Source organism: Artemia franciscana, chromosome 11, assembly GCF_032884065.1.
Source record: "Artemia franciscana chromosome 11, ASM3288406v1, whole genome shotgun sequence".
Taxonomy (NCBI): domain Eukaryota; kingdom Metazoa; phylum Arthropoda; class Branchiopoda; order Anostraca; family Artemiidae; genus Artemia; species Artemia franciscana.
This window is the reverse complement of record NC_088873.1, coordinates 28,735,747-28,758,008: the sequence shown is the minus strand read 5'-3', so window position 1 is coordinate 28,758,008 and position 22,262 is coordinate 28,735,747. Positions and strand designations below refer to the sequence as shown.

The 22,262-nt window shown below is 35.9% G+C and overlaps 2 protein-coding genes across 4 annotated transcripts in view; one reads left to right on the top strand and one right to left on the bottom strand.

The window, feature by feature from the left end:
* Nucleotides 1-247: 247 nt before the first annotated feature.
* Nucleotides 248-22,262, bottom strand: part of LOC136033053 (chitooligosaccharidolytic beta-N-acetylglucosaminidase-like) — a 176,084-nt gene continuing 154,069 nt past the window's right edge. For all 3 annotated transcript variants that reach the window (XM_065713641.1, XM_065713639.1, XM_065713640.1), the window contains exons 11-13: nt 8,656-8,717; nt 1,779-1,897; nt 248-409 (exon numbers count right to left, since the gene is read on the bottom strand). In XM_065713641.1, the coding sequence (XP_065569713.1) occupies nt 325-409; nt 1,779-1,897; nt 8,656-8,717 (266 nt within the window). In that variant the 3' untranslated portion in view covers nt 248-324. The remainder of the gene's footprint in view (nt 410-1,778; nt 1,898-8,655; nt 8,718-22,262) is intronic.
* Nucleotides 5,095-22,262, top strand: part of LOC136033054 (uncharacterized) — a 63,151-nt gene continuing 45,983 nt past the window's right edge. The window contains exon 1 of the mRNA XM_065713643.1: nt 5,095-5,296. Within this exon, the coding sequence (XP_065569715.1) occupies nt 5,275-5,296 (22 nt within the window). The 5' untranslated portion in view covers nt 5,095-5,274. The remainder of the gene's footprint in view (nt 5,297-22,262) is intronic.

Below are 22,262 nucleotides of genomic sequence, written 5' to 3'. Positions count from 1 at the left end.
CGTTCATTTTAATGCTCTCCTTTACTTTTGTTTGGAATTTTTTTTTATAATAAAATTGAATTGAAATGTAATGAAAATTTTATAATAAGTCGATGCACGTTCTAAAACCTTTCAATTCTTATGGCTATTTCTGTGAGATAATAATTCCTCTAGGCTCTCAAATCATCTCAATCACTCGTTAAGTTTGACAGACCTGTGACAGAATTAATATTTTAGGCTTGTTGCTGAAATTGGTAAAGTACGAAGGTAAAATCCACCTCACTTTAATGGATACTAATCGTAGAAGCTAAACAAAGTATAGAATGCAATTTGAAATTCATATCTTCAACTGTAGCACAATCGTTCGTTTTGATAGCACCATAGTGGTTGAACGGCGTCCGCTTGGATTTTTCTGCCAACGAGTCTTTGCCTGTTAAGATGGAATCAATGATTAAGTCACTAAAAACAAATAAAAATGATTTGAAATAACTCGTTAAGGTATACTGCTAAAATAAAATATGGTCTTTTGCTTCTGTTAATTTTTTTAAGGAAAGTCAATCGAGCTTGAAACATTTCATCCTTAAAATGTTTAAACGGAAAGCAGGATCTGAAAAGTCAGTAATGAATTTTATGGTTATACTTTACGTTTCCCATGGGGAGATGCTCGTACAAATCTATTTATGAGATAAGTATCCCTCCCTCTTTTGTGCACGTGAGTGTGTTAAAGTAAACTATTATGTTATAACTTAAATGTTTGTGCAATAAGAGGGAAGCTTTCAAAACAAAGCATTAATTTTGCATGCTTACTCCAAAAATAATCCTCAGAATGAAGAAAGGCTAGAGGGGGTGAACACTTAGTCCTCTGTGGGTCAAAAATTTTAGATTCCGCAACAAAATGAAACTTTGATGTGACATGCTCTCTTCTGTTACTCAAAATATTTAGTTTTAATCCGAATGAGCCCTTTCCTCGTAATATATGTTCACTTGTTCAATTCCGTCATCCCTAATGATAAAAAAAAACAACAATAAAGACATATTCACAGCCACTCTTCTTGGGAAGGCTTGAAGACTCTCCTTGAGGGGGGCTTTGACCCCTCAAGAGTTTCTGCACTCCCCTCAGAATCTGAAAAATAATTTTTCTTGGTGTTTGTATTGAAAAATGGCTTTTTTCGGTACTTTCATTGCGAGAATTAAAAAAAAAAAACTGCAAAGCAGCTCCTTCTAGATCTTGGACGACCCCTCCTCTAGTTTCGTGAACTGGCGCCATTGGATATTTCTAGGGGATTCATAAGAATTGATCAAAGAAGACAGCATTGAGTAAGCTTGCGCAGGTTATCTACAACGAAGATTGAATCTCTTGGATTTGAATGCCAAGAAAACGAATAAAGTAACTTAGTTGAGGTGAGTAAACTAAAAGTAATTTACATCTACTCGCCCCACTAAAATTGTTGAAAGTTTAAGTAGTGGTTTACTAGCCATATCACGCCTAGATCTTAACAATCTACGTCCATTGCTTGTCAAAACTGGCCTTCTTTTCCTAGAGAAATAGACTTCGAAGAAAAATACTAATAGAAATGTTATAATGCAAATAATTTGATTCTGTTGTGGCCGGAAGCAAACAATAAATTATAGTTTTCATAACGAGCAGTAAATTATATCTAAAAAATACAATATCAGTTTTTGTAACGAGTTTTTATAACATGCTGTAAATCCTATCAAGAAAAAATATATAATATTAACTTTTGCTATAGCTGTGTCTTTTATATGCCACAAATATAAACTTTTTAATTTATACGTACCGATTGTGGACGAAACGAATTTCGGCTTCTTTCCATGTCGTTTTGGGGTCTGTCCAGTATCTTTCAGCTACGGACGCTAGCCTTGGAAAAAGTTTTCCCATGACTGTTGCTTCATCTACCTATAAAAGTGTAATCATTTATTAGGTAAGGAATGAAATAATTAAGGAAAACTATACCTCATGGGTGATTCAATGGAGAGGGGGGCAGACTGTTCATCCTCCATAGAGTTTGAAGGAAGTAAATATTCACTGTTATAAGTAAAAATTGCTTCATTTAAGTACCAACGGATTTAGACTACTTTAAATTGCAGATAAACAATATTGATAACCTGGCAACGTATAGTGTCTTTTACTTTGTCTCTATATTTAACCACATATAGTTTATAAGGGTAATATGAGTTTATAGTGCCAAAACCTTTTAGCAGACAAAAACAAAATTCATTATCCCGTTCTCCTTCCCCCGAAACAATATTTGAAGATGACCTTGATACACATGTTTTTTTTTAATTTACCTCTACCCCCTGCTGGAAGTCAAAAATTCATGGTATGCTTGTTCCCCTCCGCAGCAATCTTAAAAAATTACTAAAACCAATTCCTGAGATACTGTAAAATATTCGGAAACTCGGGTACATATATCGTCTTTTGATTTACCCAGGTATGCGCGTTTTTTTCCAGAGTATACCATTGTAAACTTTAGGAATTTCGACCTGGCATGTGATACCTAAAAGTTTCCACTTGATTGGACGACCAAAACCAAATGTAACTGCTTTTTAACTAAAACCTGCCTGTAAGACAATCGGCAATTTGCATTATTCAGGGCCATAGACCCTGGGGCTATGTGGTTGATGTCGACTCTGGAGCCCTACTTGTTAGACGTTCAGAGGAATCAGAACAAAATCACAGTCTCAGATTTCCGATTCAATGTCATGGGGTCTGGGTACTAAAAGAAGACGGGAAGGAGGCTGGCTATACCCCATTTACTTTCAGCCGTCGAAAAAAGGCTCTAGAACTTTCAATTTCTAAGAGAATGAGTAACTTTACAATTTTCTATGACCACTCCTTTCATATAGATTGGTCGACAAATAAAAGTTTATGTCCATTTCCGGCACTTTGATGAGGCCCATTTTGAACACAATTAGTTTTTTGTTATCGGGTTCCCATTAACCCTTTGATTTAAATATAAGATTCAAGCTAGTCGGTTTTCTCTCCTTTTTTGGCTATGTTTCATAAAGAGGGAGGGGTGAGCCAAAACAATATTTTGTACATTAAGTTCCTCCTCGCCCAACGAATTAAATTGCAAGTTCCAAACAAATGAGGAACAAATGTTTTGGGGCTTTTTTCTACCTCCCCTCCCCACAAGCACACATTTGATTCTACTGACCAGGAAAAGAACCCCTAAATATTTTGAGCTAATCGCGCACCCAAGAATAAACAAGCCCGCCCACTATTTGTCCATTATAAAACTCATTCGAAGACAATGGTGGATAATTGTATTATTTACAGCCCTTTTCCCAGAGCCTGTGGGAGATGGTAATGTCAACTCCCAAAGTCATAATTATTGGTTATGTTGACTATTCTGAACAATGTGGGTATTTTAAAATTTTGATCGGACGTCTTGGGATGTAAGGGGGAAGATTTGCGAAGAAGGGCCTAGGAGGGAGGCTGGTTGTCTTCCAGTTACTTTCGAATCTTAAAAGAACCCTAGAACTTTCAATTTCCAATTGAGTGAGAGCAATAGCGCTACCTAAGTACAGAGCGATATTGCTTCTGTTTTTTTTTTCATCAGGAAGCTTCGGAGAGGGGTTATTAAATTGTAAATACAAAGCTCTAGAGGTCTTTCTAAGAGTCAAAAGAGATTATAGGACAACCAGTACCTTAAGCCCTTTTTAGTTAGCCTCCCCACCCCCTCAACCTCCGAAGATAGCCAATCAAAATTTTGTAGTAGACATTTTGTTCAATGTGGTCTAAAGGTCCAGTAACTATGCCTCTGCGTATGTCATAACCCCCTACATCCCCTGGGGCAAGGGCTGTAAATTATACCAAATACAAGTTGACCTTAGCAAATGTATAGGATTCATCGTGGGGAATGGGGGTGTGCACGATCCTTCACTTCGAAAAAGGTTAATTGATTTTACTTGGGGCTAATAGCACAAAAATGGTTATGGATACGTTTTCGCCCTCATTCTTCGAATACAGCTTTTTGTTGTGGGGTATGTCAAAATGTATTTTCCCTGGTACTAGTCCATTATTCAGAAAACACTCAAGTTCATTCAATTTACAGGTACATGGGTTAAAACAACTAAGACACTTGGGAGCTAAATAGGATATATTACTTTGGGCTGTATATTTACACATTAGGGGGGATTAGGGGTTAAGTATAGCGGGTCTGTATGCAAAATATAACCTAAAATAACTAAAATACCAACTAAATATTTAATTAAAATATAGCTACAGTGTAGTTTTCCACAGAGCCGAAGCTAATTCTCTCCGAGTACAGATATTAATAAACTAGATATTGTCTGATGTTGCGGATTCAAGTTCTTAGTGTTTCTGAATAATGGACAGGTACCTTTTCCCTGGTCATCACAAATAAGTATACACTCGGTTTTTTTTTTTCAGAGGTATTCTGGTACCTGTCTATTATATAAAACACACTAGAGAAGTGAAGTTTGGTGACAATAAAATCTGATGAAAATAGATTACTTTATTAGCAAAACTGTGAATGCTATTTGTGAATTATTAAATTGGGAGCTTTGGCGTCGATTGACCGTCTCAAAGACAAAGAAAAGTTCATTATTAACGTGATTCTTAACCCAGTTCATTTTAGTTCATTATTAACACAATTGTTGAGGGTACCAGTTAGTTTGCTTTGACTAGTGATAGAATATAGTGTCTCGCCTTGGATGTTCAAATTAAGATTTGGGATTTCCCAAGGACCAAAGAACAGGCAATTATATTTTTCCAGGATAAGGGATTGCTAATAATCTTGCTAATAAAGTATTCTATTTTCATCATATTTTTTTTTCATTAGCATTAACCAAACTTCACTTCTCGAGTGTGCTTTATATAATAGACAAGTGCCGGCATTCTACCAAATACAATATGTTTTAACAAGATATTTCACGTTTAGATTAAAGTGCTTATTTTACTTGGCTGTTGTCCCGGAAGTATAAGAGGTCATAATAATAGCAATCGTCAGGTTATAGCAGTATAATTACCTCACATAAAGTCACTTTAGTTCCTGAGAAACAGGTCTTAAATCATAAAAAATAACATCCATTCATTTTCACACGCAACATACATTAAAACCAAGAGACATATTAAGGAAGTTTTACTGTTTCAATTCCGCATTTATCAACCATTTCCTGTTGCAATAGGCTATTAAGTATTACATACTGCAACCAAGTAACTTTGTAATGTTCAATATTTTTCATACCAAAATTCTGCAAATAACAAAGGAAGCGTACGTTTAGAGCGATTACAAATTACAAAGAATCATGAAAAAGGAAAACATTTCAGGTATTGGTTTATATCTACTTTGCTTTTTAAAAGACATAATGTTATTTCCAAACAGCGAGTGTCTTTTGTTTAACCAAGAAGGCTATTTGGGAAGCATTTGTACATTATTGAAAGTGAAGATCAACAATAAAATTAGAACGAACAAAAATTATTCCGTATATAATTGGGAGGGCTGCCACTTCCTCAACCCTTGCACTTTGCGCTAAAAACTTAAAGTTTTAAGAAGTAGGCCTACTTCTTATTCAACTTTAACGGGCCTGTTGTTTAAGCTGTCTTTCATATAAAAAAAAAAAAAAAAAATGTGACAAAAAATCGAACTCTAGCGTAAGAAATGCGGGTCGAGGAAGGGACAGCCCCCTCATACGGAATAATTCATGTTTGTCTTAAGTCTTAAAATTGCTCCTGACTTTCAGTCGAAAAAAACTTGTTCTTTAATTTAATTTCTGATGGTAATTGGCTTAAAGCCTCTGGAATCTGATAATGCGATTTTCATTAATAACACTTGACTTTTTTTAGAGGGGTTTTCCCCCTTTTTTGAAAAATGGGTGCTTGTTTTCTCAGGCTCGTAACTTTAGATGGGTGAGATGAGACTAAATTAACTTTTAACATTTTTAGTCAGCATAAAAATTCAATTCTTTTAATGTGTCAATTATTTTTAGGATTCCGCACTTTTTTAGTTAGCTTACTATGGAGCCGAGTCACTCCTTACTTACAGTTTGCTACCACGAAGTGTTTGATTTTTTCTTCGGTTACAAAATAAAGAAACAAAGCAATATATTATTGATCTAACTTTCTTGTCTAGTTATTTTCTGAAGTTATTACTGACATGATGATAGAAGTAAATTAAGAAAAAGCAAAATTGCAGACACATACTTATCACATGAAGGAGGGAATTTTAGGGCCAATGCGCTCTTTACAAAATATTAAGAAATATACCCTTTTATTTCTATAGCCTTCTTTGTTTTAATTCTGATATGCCTATCGATTTTCCTATGGTTGTGAATTAAGGCCCTGAAGCAAATTCCTGTGTAATTGTCTGCAGGTATTTGTTTTTAATGAAAGACTTGATGATACCCTTCTTTTTACAAAATATCCTATGAAAAAAAACAGCAATATTTAAAATTCAAACGAACAAAAAATAACTTAGGAGGCTGCCAATCTCTCAGCTGTTAGCTCTTCACGCTAAAATTTGACTATTGCTCACTGGCGGATCGAGAGGGGGGGGGTCAGGCCCCCCAGATCCTTATTCCTTGTTTTTTCCTGCTTTTCACTCTCTTCTTAAAACGAATTCGTCAATTTGGTTAATTATTGGCACCCTTGTCACATTGGCCACTCAAGATTTTGCTTATTGACGCTCTTGTCACATTGGCTCCTCCCAAGGTTTTGCACTAGATCCACCACTGGCAATGCTTAACGGGCAAAAAATATACAGTTCAGTGTAAGTAGCCAACTGGTGCCTGTTAATATTTATTGACTCATTGTCTTTCAAATTACCAAAAGTGAAAACTTGATTATTTAAAGCAAATGACAATGAATACAAATCTTTTTCATTCTCAAAGCAGCATGAGAAAAAACTACTATTTTTAAGCTTTTCGAGTCACTTTAGCGTACAGAGTGTCAAACGTCACTTTAGCGTGTAGAGTGAGACGTTGGGAACTTAACAGAGATAGTGACTTTGGGCAACCCTTTTCCTACAAAAACACCATCCGGAATTCCTGCTCCCTCAGGAGTTTGTGCGCAATAGTGAATAAAAATTAGTAATACTGCTTACCATGAACTGTTAGATCAATATTACGCCCTAGACGAAAGAGCCAGCTTCGCAGTCGTTTTGATGGCCCTAGTTTCCTTTGGGAAGGTGGTATATCCCTACACATTGCCCTCTCATAGAAGTAGATTTGGTATTATGGTTTCAGTAACGGCTTCAACTTAGTAAAGAGCAAACATCAACCCATAGTTGTGGAAAATTAAACCATGTGCCTTTAAATGAATTTGCAAATGCAAAAGAATCACCATTTACATTGCATCGGGAATGGTGAATAATAACTATATTAAGCTCAAAAGTAATGAAAAAAAAGTTTTCAAAATGAGCTTGAAATCCTCGAAAACGATGGCAAATTGAAACAAAAAGTAAACCTTGTAAAGTCTGTGCTGGAAATCTATCTGATGTGTATACTTTTTGCCGGTTTTATTTTTAGCAAATAATCATTAGAAACTGGCTCGTTTGATGCATATATATTTTTTTATATATAGAAAAATTTGTGTCATGGAGTTTCAATAACTATTGACAATGGTTACAAAACTTTGCTCAACAAATTGTCAGCTTCAATTATCAAAAAATTCCGCAAATTTTCTTATGCTAGTATCATTGATGAGCAAATGAATTTTGTATGATTAGAATCAGCATAAAAAGTAGATCACGGTGAAATATATATCAAAATTTAAACCGCATGTTCTGGAGACTGAGCTACTATTGACTAGGTTCACTCTTTTTATACAGCTCACTTCCACAGATTCTTTGCTTCAACGTATTCTCAAATGTAAGTAGGACTTTTAATAATTTAATTGTTATAATAGCAGCAAACCCCACCCCACACTTAACCCGTTTGCAGAGTTAAGTGTATCAATCAGATTTTATATTTTCCACTGAAAATTTTTCTGAAATAAGATGTTAGCTGTCACAAAATGGCACCTATTCTGCGTGCTTAATCCAAAATATATCTAATAATAAAGGGAAACAAGGAGATAAATTCAGCCTCGGCTTACAAATCCACAGGACACTGGAATTAAACCTGAAGCTTATGGTCATTTATTGAAAGGAGCTCTCATTAGAATTAAAAATAATAGGTTTAAGAGTTCATTTTTAAAGAGCTCAAACATCCACCTCCTCCATCCTTAAGGAAGATCTGCAGAACTTCCGCCTTAACAGCTGATGGCTTAGTAAATGCTATCAACACTAAATACTATCAAAATAAGACATTTCAGTCAAATGAAGTAAACAATATTTATATATGCCGGCTGTTCGTTTGCATGAACTGCATCTATCTTTGGGGAAATCCTCCACTATGTATTAGCATCAGTTAAATATCAGAGCTATATAAAAAGATTTCCATTTGATTTAAATCATGTGTTTGTGTGTGTGTGTGTGTGTGTGTGTGTGTGTGTGTGTGTGTGTGTGTGTGTGTGTGTGTGTGTGTGTGTGTGTGTGTGTGTGTGTGTGTGTGTGTGTGTGTGTGTGTGTGTGTGTGTGTGTGTGTGTGTGTGTGTGTGTGTGTGTGTGTGTGTGTGTGTGTGTGTGTGTGTGTGTGTGTGTGTGTGTGTGTGTGCGTGTTTGCACGTGTGTGTGTTTGTGTTTCACTTACCTGCTCAGACCAAAGAGCCGCTTCTCCTCCAAGTATCAAAGATCTGTTTGTGACCGTCGTACCTAGTGTCAAAAAAGTTCACATAAGCTGACTCAATAATCAGTGATATGTAGTAAATATGACAAAGACTAGCATAATTGAATTTAATCACAATACTTTTAAGATAAAGCGAAAGATTTGCATTTTGAATTCCATTTAGAGGCAAAGAACAGTGTCTTAAGGAAGTTTAGTACCAACAGAACAAAGTAGTTTTTTTTAACTAGTGTTTTTCTCTTTGCTTAATAGTAACTTTAATCTAATTAATGACATAGTGCTAAAAAAAATATTCCATCGTATCCTACTTTTTATTTCTTCGGATTCATCATTAAAAAGTTTTGATTTTTAACATGTCGTTATACAGAAACTTGTTTCTAGGGGATGAACAACTTGAAAAGAAATACTAACAGTCTGCAAAGTATATGGAAACACAGGAATAAACAATTTTTCTTTGTGAAAACTTCTACTAATACTAAACTAAAATCCAATGAAAAGCAAAGAGAAAATTGGCTGTGTCCAGAGCTGTAGGGAATGAAAATAAAAAACCTTTTCTTCGTTGCTGAGTTTCAACAATATGAGGAGAAATGTTTTTCTTCGTTAATTAAATTTGTCCCAGAGTGCACTCGTACCTTTGATTAAATTCTTATTTAGTATGTGCTTTTCTCGTCTTATAATTTCCTTGTTTGATTAGTGTGAAACTTTAGCCACTGAGCGAAAGCAATTTTTGGAAATATTGCCAGTGATAGGCTAATCCAGTCCTTTTATTTTGATGTACTATATTTGAGTTAAATTAGAGCAATAGTGTTACACCTGTGAAAATTGTCTTTAAGAAAGCTTGAGGAATAATAATTACGGAAAACTATCTTTTTCACCAATATTTAACTGAGGTGCTTCTCCTTGAAAAAAAAAGACAGTGACTGGATATACGGGTTTAAAACAGTACTGGTTTTTTAATTGTCAGATTCTCCGCCCTTGGACCGATGTTTTCACATTCCATCCCTGAAGTTATAAAGAAAAAAAATTCCTCTTTTGTTCTTATTCATAATTGTAGCCCTTTCTCTCCTTCTTCTATCTTAATAGTTATAAATAGTTGAGCCAGGGGTTGGGTTAAGATGCAGCAACATGAAGCACTTGTCAGGACTAGGTGCCTTTTTATTTCAGAAATGCCATTAAAAAAAATCATTCACTCTCCGATTCATTCTTCCCTACCGATTTGAACTCGGTCTCTCCCTACATGCAATCACGGCTACGGCAATACCACTTTTTTCTATTCATATGAATTTGTTCTTGGAATGTGATTTTTATAAAACACTTTAATTGATATTTAGATTGCTTTATCTAGTGTACATTCCAATTCAATAATCAATTTCATTGGTTACTGATAACTTGGCAATTGTATTTTTCTGGTTGCATAACATCGTGCTAGAAGTATTATCTTACCGATAGTGCTGGCCTAGGTGATAACACTGTGTTTTTAGCGATTAAGAATACTGTGCTAACAAAATAAACGGTACAGTCGTGTTTGTACTTAAATGACATTTGGAGTAAAAATAGCTTGATCGAAATGGAAAATAAGTTGTAAGAATTGCCATTGTTGAAAACCCTATACAGGATAATGGCGCCCCCCCCACCTTGAACAACAACGAGAATCGATTCTTTGCATGCGGATTTTTTCCCTTTTTTGCTTCACCGCTAGCGGGGCACTTGAACATCAGAGTGAGCTGTTTGAAGGCTAATTCAATTTATAAATTTGTCTTGATAGCACCGTCATTACGTGCCAAATGGTTCTCCAAAAGTGCAATTTTGGGCCATTTCTGGAATGGAAAGTCTGGGAAGAATGGAAAGGCCGAGAAGAATGAAAAGGGTACTATCGTTAAACTCCAAGGTTTAAAACCCTAATCCGAAGGTTTGAAATTCCCCCTCCTCTATATTCACCCCTCTCAGCCCCCTTAATATTTTCATAGCTAACAGACTAACAGAACCAGCAGGCTATGGTGGCATCATAGAGACTGTTTAAAATTTTATTTTAAATCTAATTTTTATATCTACAAGCCTTTTATAGTAACACCCGCCTGAAGTCCCATATAACCCTACTTCTTGGTTCCTTATTTAGAGTGGGAAGGCTAGGAATTTTGATAATGGTGCCGTCACAATTCCCTTGATCGAAAATTTAAATTTTCATCCATCGTGGGCTAACCAACACAAGTAGCAGGTTACTGCCATATCGCAGAAATGTTTAATGACTCTTTCTAAATCTCTTGATCATATTTATGGGCTCTTTGTAAATGTATTACAGTTACTTCATCATAAAATGCCGTATATAAAAATGCCACCAAAAATCATAAAGTGCCACCAAAAATGGTATTTTCCTGCAAGTTTTGGGGTAGACATGCTGGGAAGTATGAAAAAGATACCATGAAAATCTACATGGTCGAAAAGATGTAACCAAATGTTTATAACACCCTCTCTTTAATGCGACCCCTCACCGGCCTTTAACAACCAAGTACAGAGCAAAGCATAGTCCTTAGTAATCAAAAGTGTGAACAGGCGTTATATAAAAAAAAACAAAATGGTCTAGTGTGAAAAATTGCCGTTTGAGGCTGATTCAGAGATAGTAACCTAAATACTATTTTGATTGGTCTTAGTACTAAATGTTTACTATAATGGGAAATTATAGGAATTCCAAAAATGAGCCTGAAACCCCTCAAAAATGCTTTTACCTTGAGTGTTCGTAATTGTCTCCTTTTCTTTATCTCTGGAACAAAACAAACATTTACTCTGTTAGGATAAAAGTTTGAATCGATTTACTAGCGCAAATATAAGAGAGCTTTATATCTTCATTGAGTTCAATTCACTGTGGACTTGACTTTTCTGCTCGTGACTTAAGATCTTAAGTTGTAGCTTGCAGTTATTAAGTTTTTTACTTTTTTGATTACTTCTGCTTTGCGTTTCATTTTACATTCTTTACTACGCTTCTTTAGATCCTTCAGTTTTCTAAAGTCTATACATATTTCAAATTTCTAGATTTCTGGACGGAAATTTTAAGAGGGAGGTTATTTAACGAATATATTTTCATTGTGTCCTATTTTGACAATCTCTCGTGTGACTTCTTCTGTTCCATCACCTTGAAATAAAAATCATTGTGTTAGGCTTATAGTGTACTAGCTGTTGGGGTGGCGCCTCGCGCCACCCCAACACCTAGTTGGTGGGGGCGCTTCGCCCCCCAAGCCCCCCCGCGCGCGTAAGTCGTTACGCGCCATATTAGTTACGCGCCATTGTAGTTGTGTCCCTGTGTACCACCTATGAATATAGATAGATTTATATATGTGTTTTGAACTACGTAAAACTTGCGAATATACAACATTCTTGGCTTTCCCATTGTCTGTGCATATACAAAACCTTATGTACTAATAATGACGTCATATGCAAACGCTCTTTTTACAAACAAACAAACATGCATACACAAAACTCGTTTTTATATAGATAGATAGATAGATAGATACAATACAAATTAGCTGCGTAAAACTTGCGAATATACAACATTGTTTGCTGTCCAATTGTCGCTGCATATAAATAGATTGTCAGGTTTACCGACCCTTGAACATGCAACGTACAATTGTCCATGGGAAAAACAGTCAGTATTAAGATCTATACCACATTTTTCTAATGATTGACCTTGAGCTTTGTTGATGGTGATTGCAAATGCTAATCGAATTGGGAATTGCAATCTTTTAAATTAAAAAGGCAGATCCATTGGAATCATGGGAATGCGAGGAATAAGAACAGCCTTACCCTCAAAAGGCCCTGTCAAGATTGTGGCCTCTATTACGTTTTCCATTGTTTTTTTTTACGGCAAGTCGTGTGCCTTTGCAAACCTTTGGTGGGTTGATATTTCTTAACAGTATTATTGGTGCGCCCATTTCTAGTTGTAGCACGTGTGGTGGAAACCCTGAAAGATCCACGGAATTTAAAAATTCAGATGGATAATTAACCGCCTCATTTGGTTCCAAAACTGTGTCGACTGACTAGTAAAGGACTGCCTGGTCTTGAATCTTGGTCAAAACGATATTGTTGATTTCGTGGACGTCTATATTTTTGGGTGCAAGAATCGCCCTTTCACTTAGCCATTTATTATTTTTATAATTGTTTAGAATACTCGGAAATACTTTTTCAATCAATTCATTTTGGACGTCACTAAATTACAGAAGTCAGCAGGTAGTTGTATACGTCCTGAAATTGAGTCTACTGGGAGCTTTCCGTTTCCAATTGCCAGCAATTGATCTGAAAATGTTTGACCAGAGTCATCGTTTTGCAATGGGACACGGATATTGTAGTTAATTTTAATGTTTTTACGTGTGTCCATAAATTAGTATTTTTCAGGCAAGCATTCATTTCGTCTGCAGGGGTTGATGTAGGTATTATAGGTAATGTTTGCCTGAAATCTCCCGCAAGCAATATTAATGTGCTGCCAAAGGGTTTCGAATTCCCTCGCAAATCTTTCAAACATTGATCCAGAGCCTCGAGCGATTTTTTGTGTACCATTGTGCACTCGTCCCAAATAATAAGTTTGCATTGCTGCAATACTTTACCCATCCCAGATGATTTAGAAATATTGCACGTGGGAGTTTCTGTAGAATGCAAATTCAGAGACAATTTCAAAGCGGAATGAGCAGTTCTTCCACCAGGCAGCAACGTTGCGGCTATTCCGGACGACGCAATTGCCAACGCTATATAATTTTTTGATCGAATTGATGCCAGAATAAGTTTTATCACAAACGTTTTACCAGTACCTCCTGGCGCATCAAAAAAAAAAATTTCTCCAACGTTGTTATCGAAACAATGCATTATCGTATCATAAATGTCTTTTTGTTCCAAAGTTAACTTGGAAATGTTATTTTTTACATACGACAATAGATCACTCATACTGTAACTGTTCACGATCCAATTCTACACATGTCGAAACAGCAGCGGTACGATTAGGTGACGGCTTTCCCAAATCCTGAAGAGGTTTGTTTGCCATACATATGCAAAAATCTTCTATAATAACTAAAGTGTAGTTATAAATTTCTGATGTAAAATCAAAAGTCATATCTGACGTCTCTAACCGTTTTCGATAGAGTATATCTTCGGACATTTTTGATTTATATTTTTCCCATAACTCTGTAGGAGCTGATGGAGAGCAAGTTGTTAGTATGATGCCAAACAATGCACGAATTTGACTTGGAGTTGACGTTTCGCACGCGTCATTGATGCAGTTATCCCAGTGTTGGTCATTCTCCAATAAATTCAGAGCTTGGCATGCACTACGGTAAGTGTCATGTATAGTACCGTTTACAGTTCTCAAATACTCAAAGGACGTCGGACCGGGTACATTCACCAAAAGCAGGCGTAGAAATAAGCATTCATGTTGATTGGGGTGAACGGTGTAGAGTCTTCCTATCGTGGTATCTTTGAAGATGGTAGGTTGGCCGTCGACTGACTTACCCTGTTTTCGACGTCCAAATACTTTATTTTTAGTATTCCACGTGTATTACGAAGGCACTTCAGTATACAGCAGTTTTTTTTGCAAAAGAATCATTTTTGCATAGCGACAAGAAAGCAGTTAACTTTGTATCCGGTGGATTCAGGGCTCTTTGTTGCACGTTGGATTCCGAAAAATAAACACTAAGTGAACAACAGCTGGAATACGTTCATGTATCGGAAATGAAAGAATTCGCCAAACAGCTTCATTACTGCTTATGTATCTTCCAGCCTGATATTGTACGATTTCGTCGATATCTTTGATTTCGGACTGCAAGCCTAAAACTGCCATGTCACTGCCTTTGTTAACGTAATTCCATATGTATTCGATTGCCTCTACGGAGTTACAGTATTCAACGTTTATGTGTGCATTAAATGTTTTTGATAATAATGGGGAATATGGAACAACCCACTGGTTATCTACTTCGATGGTGGTATCGTTACGCCTCTTTATTATTGCTGTTTTACCGCCATCTTCAGTAGATCTTCTTCTATATTGTGGGTAACCATCATTCCCAGTAATTGTGTTGGATACTAAAAGTCGAGGATATTGCTTCGTGCACCTTCCTTTGGCCATGCATGGTGAATTTTCGTTCAGTGCACCGCAAGGTCCATGTATCATATTTTTTACAACAATATCATATAACCCCTTATCGACATTTTCATCAGGTATTTCAGCGGAAATCACATAATCAATTTCGTTAGAAGTAATTTTATTATGTAGCCAGATTAGTATATGTGCGTGTGGCAAACCTCGTTTTGCCATTCCACTGAGTACATCCAGCATCGCACTGACCCAAACACTTCAAGTTTTACTATGTAATTTATCAGTGATTTCAACTTTTGCCGGAAGACACGGGCCGTAATGTCATGTCTATGAACCGCCGATTCTCCTTGAAGTAAAAGCTGCTGTATCTCGTCTCAAGATTGATTACATGTAAATGTAATAAATAAATCTGGACGACCATAGAGACGAACATACGCAATAGCATCTTGAGCATGTTCATGCATATGACGGGGACTGCCAGCATGTGACGAAGGTAAAATCGTTAATCTTCCAACGTTTGTGGTATTACCGTCATTTGCAACTGCATCTCGCAAATGAATGTATTGTTCAGAGCCGAGCTTGGTCTGATTCAGACGGATATATAGCAAACGTTCTGATTCAATTTTTGCAGACATATCAACGACGTATTGGTGAAACAATTGACGGCATTTTAAAATATAATTGTCTTCATCCTGCCTAATCATTAGTCTATAGGAATAATAATGCATTGCACTGCATTTCTTATTCATTTCTTTGTTAGTGGCTGGATTCATCAATTTAATATTAAAGTGATAGCCGTCGGCTCCATCCCAAAAAATGATTGGATATTGTAGGGCATCGTAGCATCGATGAGTCTCAGCAATTCTTACCAACTGAGCGTTTCGCTTATGAAGAATAATATTTCGAAGTAAAAACTGATCACCGACCATAACGATTTCCACTTCGTCGATAGTTGAAGCATTGTATCTACGCACATGTTGGCCAGGAGGTGTTTTGTCAGCGGAAATAACAATTTTATGCGTATCAGTAGGCATCAAATCGATAGCTGTTTTGAACAGACGCACTAAATTATTATTTTCGTGGAAAAGATGTTGCAATTGGGAAACGATTGTCCTTTCAACGTTGGGAGAAATTTTGCAACGTGTATTCAATTCAGAATTTCTATCACTGATGAAGTACAATTGTAAAAATTTATGATTCTCGCCTGAGAATGGTAGAAGGGACCCGGCTCTATGATAAATTTTCCCTTTTACTTTGAGAGTAGGCATAAATTGAACTTGATTTTCGATTTGGGCACCAAACGACGTCATGTGGAAACATGAATTATATTTTCTGATGTTTGATAAAAAACGCTTAGATTCTGACGTAGTTCCAGTAAGCAAAGTCTTCAATGGCTCTCTGGGTGCAGCCAGTAGAGGAAGTTTAACTTTTCCTGAGGCGCAACACATTCCCATTGTTTCACCATTAAATTTCAAGGCCTTGCAGTAGGGACAAATTTTAGACATAGTTCCGATTTGAACACATCTACTATAACCATCGACTGGGCTGTACCTGAATGACATGCGATAATTTTCACGTTGCTCTTGTGATTCCTCGGCACGCTTTCTTTTGGCATTATCTCTTGAAGCCGCAAGCCTGTTTTCACATTGCTCTTGTGATTCCTTGACACGCCTTGTTTTTCACTTTCTCTTTTAGCAGCAACTCCGTTTTCGCGTTGCTCTGGTAGTTCCTCGACACGCCTTCGTTGACGTAAATTGCACATTCCTAGTCTAGCATTACCTCTTGAAGCCGCAAGCCTGTTTTCACGTTGCTCTTGTGATTCCTCGACACGCCTTCTTTTTTTACTTTCTCTTTCAGCAGCAAGTCTGGTTTCGCGTTGCTCTAGTAGTTCCTCGACACGCCTTCGTTGACGTAAATTGCACATTCCTAATCTGGCCCTTTCTCTTTGAACCGCAAGCCTGGTTTTGCTCTTTGGTAACATTCTATAACATTGACAGTTAGAAAAATCTTCACGTGCCAAGCTTGCTAAAGCTCAACAATTTATAATAAACCTCAAAATTTTAACTATCTTTTTTAAGGTTTTCAAATGACATTAATCTATTGTCAAAATATTTCGAAATATTTATGCAATTCCCAGTTTTTATATTTAAACCCTCAACACAAAAATACATACAAGTTATTTATATATATATATATATATATATATATATATATATATATATATATATATATATATATATATATATATATATATATATAGAAGATATAATCTGGTGTAACAGACAAAGTGTAACAGACATAACCCACAAACAATTTATTTTTATATATATAGATATCTTTACAACCCAGAGACAAAAAAAATTATTTAAAATAAGCAAGTTTATCCAAAAAAAAAATTAAAGAGCGAAAAAGATACTTACAACGAACAAAAAATTTTGCTTCGCAGTTTGTGCAACACTGCAATCTTGCAGTGTTGCAACAAATCTGCAATCTTGGTTTAATAAACTGACCTGGAACATTTCGCAAAATTTGTCGAATTTGAAAAACTAGCGCTTTACTGAAATTTATCTTCCTTGAGGTTTTGAAAGAATTAAAACCTTACACTATTGGTTTCATGACCCATAAAAGACTAATGAGAACCTCATGAATCAGATTTCTGTTTTCTACAGGATATTTTAGGATTGTTCTGCTCTCAATCGTGTTTTTGGCGTCGATGTTGTGTTTTCAGTAAAACGCTTGTTTTATTCCAAATTCAAAAAAATTAAAGAAATATTGTGAGTTGGACTATTCAGACCAATATGGCAGATATTGCATGCATAGTGTTGCACTAATTATTGTTTGTTTTGTTTTGTCTTTGCTCTTTACTTCCATCAGCAAACTTTTTCTATAACTATAAAATTATAGAAAATTATAGTTTCTTTTTAGAAAACTACAGATAGGTTTCAATTCTTATGGCTTCGGAATTATTCACTGAAAACTCAAGGTTCTAGCTTAAGTACGTACGCTGCAAATCACTGAACAGACACACGAACAAACATTTGAATTTGTATAATATTGCTGAATAAGTACTTGCCCACGAGGATATAAGGAGGCACCTCAAACGTTATGGTGTACTCGTTCGTTTAGTTTCAAACTAATTTTTTTCTAGCCTTAGGTTCTTTTACATCTTTGCTACTGTAACGTAATTTCTTTACTTTCAAATGAAAGCAAAGACAGACGGTGAAACATAAAGCGGCTATAAACTAGCAGAAATATGAAAAAGGGCACCATACCATCAGCTGAGCATTAAAGAAAAAAAGTACTGGTAAGATAAATCTTTATTAATACTAAATATTAATATTACTAATAATTAGCGTGTGTTTATAATTTGTACTGTTGTTTGATCTACTTGCTTGTTTGTTATTTATCTATACTTTGTGTGTATATGGCCCATGGGGTTTAGAAATACACTTATCTATCTATCTATCTATTAAATAATATTTTTTTCCTCAACTAAAAGTAAGGACCCATATCAAGACTTAAAACGAACAGAGACTATTGCGTATATGGAGGATGTTCTTCATAACTCGCTCTTCACGCTATAGTTTTCTAGTATTTAAAAAAATCTTATTGTTTTACATAAGCGACCCTTGTGTTTCAAGAGTCGTACTTGAAGGATTGGGACAAAAAGTAGAGCAATTGCGTAAAGAGCAAGGTATTCAGGAGGGGAAAACCTCCTCATATACGTAATAACTTCTGTTTGTTTTAAGTTTTTATATTCCTTGAGTTTTGAAAAATCTTGCTTATTTAATAAGTTTCTGATTATTTAAAAATAATCAAGGAAAATCTGACTCTCTCTTCATGGAAATTTTCTTCCCCCCACGGAAAATATCCCCATGGAAATTTCTTCTCACTTAAAACGCCCCTACCTCTGACAGCAAAATTCTTCCTAGACAATTCCATTCTAGCTGAAAATTGCACCCAGAAAATTTCTTGCAGATGAATTTGGATGAAAATTTTGTCTTAGTGCACTTTCATTTGCAATAGACTTTAATTTCTAATTATTTTTGAAATCATACAAGAAATCCTCTCCTCCGTGGAAAAGCGTAAATACCTCCTCCGCCTACTATTAGAAAGTTGCTCCTTCAGAAAATTTCCCCTGCAGAATTTATCCCGCGGATAACTCCCCTATCGAACATTTCTCTTGCGTAAAACCCTCCCTGTACAAAGAGATACTTTATACAATTTCAACCCGGTAAAATTTCCCCCGGACAATTCTATTAACATCTCCACATGAAAAAATTGAGTCGGCAAAGAGAAATTAAGATAAATAAAAAGATTTTAGTACATTAATTTTGACAAATTACTGTAGATAAAACTTCCCATGGGAAGTTCACCCACCAGAACTTCCTCCTCCTCCATGGACAATTCTCCCCGTTGAAAACCCCCCAGTATAAAATTAATACGCCACCCTCCCCCCCAAAGAAAAATGTCTGTATACTTCTCAGTAACAAATATTGTACGTAAACAATGGAAAATTTTCATGAATTACACACTTTTCCTCAGGGGCTTTTGGGGGGTCATGATATCCCAAAAGACATAATTACAAAACCTTTCAACTATGCTGAACAAAATGGCTATCTTAAATTTTTGATCGGATGACTTCGAATAAAAAAGGGGCGTTGGAAGGGGGCTAGTTGCTCTCTAATCTTTTTGGTTACCTAAAAGAGGATATCAGAGCTTTTAATTTCCGTTTGAATGGGTCCTCTTCGATATCCAAGGACTATTGGTTCGACTCGATCACCCCTGGAAAAAAGAACAAATAAACCCGCAACCGTGATCTTTCTTTTGACAGAAATAGAATAATACAAAGTTGCACATGTTTGGGCTTTTTCTATATTTTTGCAACTTCTACGATAGGGTTCCCTTATACGTTGAAGTTCAAAGTATTATTTTCAATAATGATTCCTTGACTTTTAGGGTCTTCTCCCCTTTCGAAAATCCGATGAATTTCCTCAGATACGTGGCTTTTGATGGATAATACAAAAACTAATGAATCATATATATTTGGATTCAGCATAATAATTTGATTCTTTTGATGTATTTATTGAAATCGACATTCTTTTTTTAAGAGTTTTGGTTACTATTCAGTCACGCCACTGCTTGTTTACTGCTCATTACCACGACCTGCTTGACGACTAGTTGCAACAATTTCAACTTTTATTTTTTTAACAATCTCAAATAGCTCAATAAAATAAACAGCACTGTTGCACAACCTTCGAGGGTTTCTGGTCGCGCGGAAGTCCACGTAACTACTGAACTATTGAAAATTAATTATTTAATTAAATTAAATAAAAACGACAATAATAATTAATATGCAAATTTTTAAAAATAAAAATAATAAGATAAAAATAACAATTAACTGATTCTTCATCGATCAACAATACTCATGCTTACTCATGCGCCTACTAATGCACAATATCATGCTTTACCACTCTCATCACTGTAAATTCGGATTTTTTTTATTCTTGATATCACACTACGAAGAAGTAACAAATCCAAAGTTCAATCTCACCCCCTCCCTCTTGGAAGACCAAAAGTATTTAAAAGTGCCGAATCTTGAAACTATTATTAAAAATGAAGCATTTATCTGACCAAATTTGTCTCTTTCAGACATTTTCCCTATTCATACTCGCAAAATTGATCGGTTTACTATGCTAAAGAAATATTTCTGTGGCCACCCATTCATTTAGCTTCTCTGTCACGGTTACAGTTTGCATCCTATAAACGCTTCAATCTCAGAAATTCCGTCGAGCTCGGGGTAAGCCTCATGAAACGTAAGCCTAATTCTAACAATGGAATGATAATTTCCCGCTGTTCAAATAAAGACAATGGTGGACTTAGATTATGTTGATGATTTAAGCATATTAGATGGAAGTGTGAGCAAAATGAATGAATTTTTAGAGGTTTTGTGAGTTCAGGGTGCTAAAATAGGTTTGAAAATTAATGTTAAGAAGACCAAGTCCCTAAGGTTAGGAATAAGTGAAGATGAAAAGGTGACATTGGGTAATGAAGAGATTGATTAGGTGGGCAGCTTCACTTATCTTGATAGTATTATTAGTAAAGACCTTTGGGAGCAGTGAAGATGGTAAAAGTAGAATAATAGCTAAGATTCGCGGTGTTTTTTCACAGTTAAAAAAAGTTTGGAAGAATAGGAAGATAAGTCTACAAGCCAAGATTAAAATACTGGAAGCTACAGTGATGACTGTGGTCAAATATGGCTCTGAAGTATGGGCGCTCCGAAACGCGGATGAAAATTTACTAGATGTTATCCAGAGAAATTGCCTACTGATTGTTCTGGGTATCGAAATGACTGACCGTATTCCAAACAGTAGGTTGTGCGAAAAATTTGCTTCAATTCCACTTTCTAGGGCTATAATGAAAGAAAGGTTGAGATGGCTAGGTCACCTTCTGCGGATGAAGGATGACAGATTGCCGAAGATTGTCCTTTTTGGTGAACCGTCTGGGGTTATACAGAAAGCAGGTGATCCTCGTTTGAGGTGGGAGGATGTCATAAATAAAGATTTAAAGGAAATGGAAACTTCCTCAGAGAATGTAAAGAGGGAGGCCTTGAATAGATTAGGTTGGAAGAGAAGGGTGCGTATCTGTGTTGGCCTCAGGCGGCTTAGTGCTGCAGTGAGTTATTATTATTATCACTAGTAGTAGTATTTTCGGTTTATGAGGTTATTTTTGTGAAAAATGATAATGTGCGCCAGAGGCTGCAATCGGGCAGGTAAATTACGCTACGCTGGCCTCAATTGCCTGGAGTCATCAGAAAAAAAACGCTATTGGGATTTTTCATTAAGTATAAACGATCAATTCTAGTGTAAAGGAAGTTTTCTGTCGGAAAAGGTTCAAATAATACTTTTATAAGTGATGATGCTTGCCAGAGGATGCTGCATGTCAGCCATTGAGTGTCACAGGAAGGAAATTGCCATGGAACATCGCAATCTAAAAATGAAATGGCAAGTTTCCGCTGTTCAAATAAAACCAAAGTTAATTGTTACTTTATAAAGTTTGTGTTTGTTGGAAAAGGGTTGAAAAATCCTTAAGTGTGATAATGTGCGCCAGAGGGAGTCATCGAGCTGATATATTGTGCCACGCATAACTCAAATACCAGGATTCATCAACAGAAACGCTAAAGCGAATTTTTCATTAAGTTTAAACGAATGATTCTGGTGTAACAAGATATTTTTGTAGGAAAATGTCCGAAAATGCTATACGTGTGATAATGGTTGCCAGAGGGTGCCAAGTATCAGCCATTGAGTGTCAAAGACTGGAAATTATCAAGGAGCAACGCTATCTAACAATGAAATTGCAAGTTTCCACTGTTCGAATAAAAACAATGGTCATTTCTAATTTACGAAGTGATTTTTGTGGGGAAAAGGCTGAAGACCCTTCAGGCATGATAATCTGCGTTAGTGAGTGTCATCAAGCTGGTACATTACGCCACGCTGGTACATTA